Here is a 3710-nt window from a genome sequence, read left to right on the forward strand (position 1 = left end):
CCCCCCTCGCTCTCTCTCTCTCTCCCCCCTTTCTCTCTCTCTCTCTCTCTCCTTCTCTTTCTCTCTCTTCCCCCCTTTCCTTCTCTGTGTCTCTCTCTTCCCCTCTGTCTCTTTCTTTCTCTCCTCTCTCTTCCTCTCTCTCTCCCCGCCCCCATCTCCCATCTCTGTCTAGGTGTCTCTCTGCCTTTGTGAACTTCTTTCTGTCTCTGTCACTCGCTTCCCTCCCTCAGTCTCTGTGTCTAGTTATGTGTCTCCTCTTCTTTCTCTCTCTCTCACCCATTTTCTCTTCTTCTTTTCATGTTCATCCCTATCTCCCAGTATCTCTCTGTCTCTCCACTAAATCTCTCTTCTGACTTTCTCTAGATCTGTGTCTGACCAGTTCTGTCTCTTTTTCTTCCTCTGTGTCAGTCTTTTTGTTTCTGTGATGTTATCTCTGCCTGGCTCTTCCTAGCACTGTGCTTGATGGTCTCTAACCTTATGTGTCTATCTCTCTTTATCATTGTCTCTGTGTGAGAGCAAGTCTCTTGACAGATAGATGATAGATAGATGGCTGGCTGATAGATAGATGATAAACAGATAGACATCTGTAGATAGATAGATATCTCACTCTGTTTTTCTGGATCCCTCATTATCTTGATGTGTATCTCTTGGACTCTGTTAGTCTGTCTCTGTATCACTTGTCTCTCTTCACCTTTGTCTTTCGGTGTTTCTGTGGGTCTCTCTCGGCGGTCTGTATTTTGACTATCTCTGCCTCTCTCCTTCCTCCCTCCCTCCCTCCCTCCCCCATCCCCTAGTCTCTCCCTGTCTCTGCTTGTCTCCATCTGCCCCCATTTCTAAGGCCTGGGGAAGGCAAGTTCCAGAAGCAGATGAGGAACGGAGGGGCCCCACTCTGCCACCAGCAATGTCCTCTCCCACTTTGCCCTCCAGACCCTGGCAGCTGCCTTCACCATGGACAGCGTAAGCACAGCCATCTTACTCCTGCTCCTGGCCCTCGTCTGTCTGTTTCTGACCCTCAGCTCAAGGGGCAAAGGCCAGCTGCCCCCAGGACCCAGGCCCCTCCCGCTCCTGGGAAACTTGCTGCAGCTTCGCTCCCAGGACATGCTGACCTATCTCACTAAGGTGCAAGGGCCTCAGCTTGGGTGATGGCAGAAGGATAAGGGGGAGGGCTCCCATGGCCTCCGGCGCCCATGACCTCTGTCTTCCTACCCCCAGTTGAGCAAGGAGTACGGCCCTGTATACACCGTGTACCTGGGGTCCAGGCGGATGGTGGTCCTCAGTGGATACCAAGCCGTGAAGGAGGCCCTGGTGGACCAGGGGGAGGAGTTCAGTGGTCGTGGAGACTACCCCGCCTTTTTCAACTTTACCAAGGGCAATGGTAAGCCTAGTCCTCATCTCCTTCACACCTAACCGTCTCCATATTGAGGGAGGGAATGAGGGCGGGAGACTGTCCTCCCAATCTTTTTGACACTCAGGGCCACTGATGGCACCAGATACAATGGAGTCAGGCAGTCCTGGTCTAGGGTGAAGTCTGTCCCACTTTCCCCATCTTCAGATCCCACCGCCATCTGGAATTGCACTTTCACACCAATCCCAGTTCCATCCACCTCCAACCCCATGGTCATCCTAATCCCTATCTCTAACCCAACCACATCACTAAGTTTCCAACTCAAATCAAGTGATCAAGTTATCTGGTCCTGGTTCCCATGGTCCACCTCGACCCAATCCCCATCACCCCTGACCCCCATGTTCACCCTGTCAACCTCAGCTCCATCCCTGCCCACAACATTAACTACATCTCACTCCAGCCTCCATTCCCATGAACCCTTTCCCAGTCTCCATTTTAAACGATCTTACCAACCCGTCTAAATCCTTTCAGTCAAAGTGAACTCCGCAGTCACTTTTCAGCCCCATTTCCTTTCCCAATCGCCTGTTGAAGTTTCCAATGCCCAGTTCCCATTTTCAACCTTTTTTTTTTTTTTTTTGAGTTGGAGTCTCACTCTGTCACCCAGGCTGGAGTACAGTGGCATGCTCATGGCCACCGCAGCCTCGACCTGCTAGGTTCAGGTGATCCTTCTGCCTAAACCTTCCAAGTAGCTGGAACCACAAGGCATGCACCATCACAACCAGCTAATTTTTTAGCATATTGTAGAGACGAGGTCTTGCTAAGTTACCCAGGCTGGACTCAAACCCCTGGACTCAAGCAATCCTCTCACCTCCACCTCTCAAAATGCTGGGATTACAGGCGTGAGTCACAGTGCCCAGCCCATTTTCAACCTTAACTTCAATGCCATCACCTAAACTGATCCCGATTTATCACCAATCTCACAACTCCCCTCATGTCCCATTGCCATCCCCAGCCCAACCCAAGCCCAGCTCCATCCCTACCCATCCAATAACTCACATAATTCACTCTATCTCAATATCCTGTCCTCCTTAGGCTTGGAAATCACCCAGTCTTGTAGTTTTCAAACTATATATATATTTTTGGAGTTATGGTCTCACTCTATCTCCCAGATTAGAGTGCAGTGACAACATCACAACTCACCGCAGCCTCGACCCCCAGGCTCAGGAGACCCTTCCGTCCTAGCCTTCTGAGTAGCTGGGACTACAGGTGCATGCCACCGTGCATGGCTAATTTCTTTGATTTTTGTAGACATGGGGTCTTACTATGTTGCTCAGGTTGGTCTTGAACTCCTGGACTCAAAACAGTCCTCCCACCTTGGCCTCTCAAAGTGCTGGAATTACAGGCATGAGCCACTGCACTAAGCCTCAAACTATACTTTAGACACAAATCTCTATTCAAAGGAAACCTTGTAACAAGGCCCACAAATGACTAGAGATTTTTTTTAAAAAGAAGAAAGCAAGCTATTATGACTGACAGGGGGATTCTGGAGACCTGCATCCTGGACTATTCTTCCCTTTCTAAAGAATGTCTACGGCTCTCCCTGGCTCCTTCACTAGATGGGTCCCAGCAGCCCCAGGATTTGGAATCAGAGTGCTCTGATAAATTACCACCCATTGTGCACTGAGTACACTTTCCACCCTTCATGCCCCCTTCCCTGCCTTGATCTTATGACCTCATCTGTCCAGGTAACAAGAGGCAAGGAGATGGAAACAGGGCACTTGAGAAAGCCACCTTGCTATTTTTGCACAAAAAACATTCGGATGAACCAAGCGTGGTGGCTCACGCCTGTCATCCCAGCACTTTGGGAGGTGGAGGCAAGAGGATTGCCTGACCCTAGGGGTTCGAGACCAACCTAGGCAATTTGGCAAGCCCTCGTCTCTACAACAAATCAAAAATTAGCCGGGTATGGTGGCACACACCTGTAGCTCTAGTTACTTGGAAGGTTGAGGCGGAAGGATTGCCAGAGCCAGCAGGCCGAGGCTGCGGTGGCCGGGTCGTGCCACTGCACTCCAGCCTGGGTGACAGAGTGAGACTCCAACTCAAAAAAAAAATCTGGATGGGTACATCATTTGTTACTAAAAATAGCCACCACCAATTATTCAACACCAGCACAGAGGGTAGCAGCAAGGTTCTGCTGCTTACTGTGTATCCTTGGGCCAGAGGTCTCCCCTCTCTGACCCTCAGTCGTGAGAAGGTTGTTAGAAGTCAATGAGGTAATGCATACAATAAAGGCAAAGCACCAGCCGGTTTCGGTGGCTCAGCCTGTAATCCTGCGCCTTTGGGAGGCTGAGGTGAGTGGATTGCC

The 3710-nt window shown here is 50.4% G+C and overlaps 1 protein-coding gene across 1 annotated transcript in view; it reads left to right on the forward strand.

Annotated features, from left to right (window-relative positions):
• The first annotated feature begins 933 nt into the window (after window positions 1–933).
• LOC103259623 (cytochrome P450 2F5) overlaps window positions 934–3710 on the forward strand; it is a 13409-nt gene continuing 10632 nt past the window's right edge. Inside the window, exons 1-2 of the mRNA XM_021711890.1 lie at window positions 934–1119; window positions 1213–1375. Coding sequence (XP_021567565.1) covers window positions 949–1119; window positions 1213–1375 — 334 coding nt within the window. The 5' untranslated portion in view covers window positions 934–948. The remainder of the gene's footprint in view (window positions 1120–1212; window positions 1376–3710) is intronic.

The sequence above is a fragment of the Carlito syrichta genome, unplaced genomic scaffold, assembly GCF_000164805.1.
Source record: "Carlito syrichta isolate Samal-C Ts95f unplaced genomic scaffold, Tarsius_syrichta-2.0.1 Scaffold86295, whole genome shotgun sequence".
Lineage (NCBI taxonomy): Eukaryota > Metazoa > Chordata > Mammalia > Primates > Tarsiidae > Carlito > Carlito syrichta.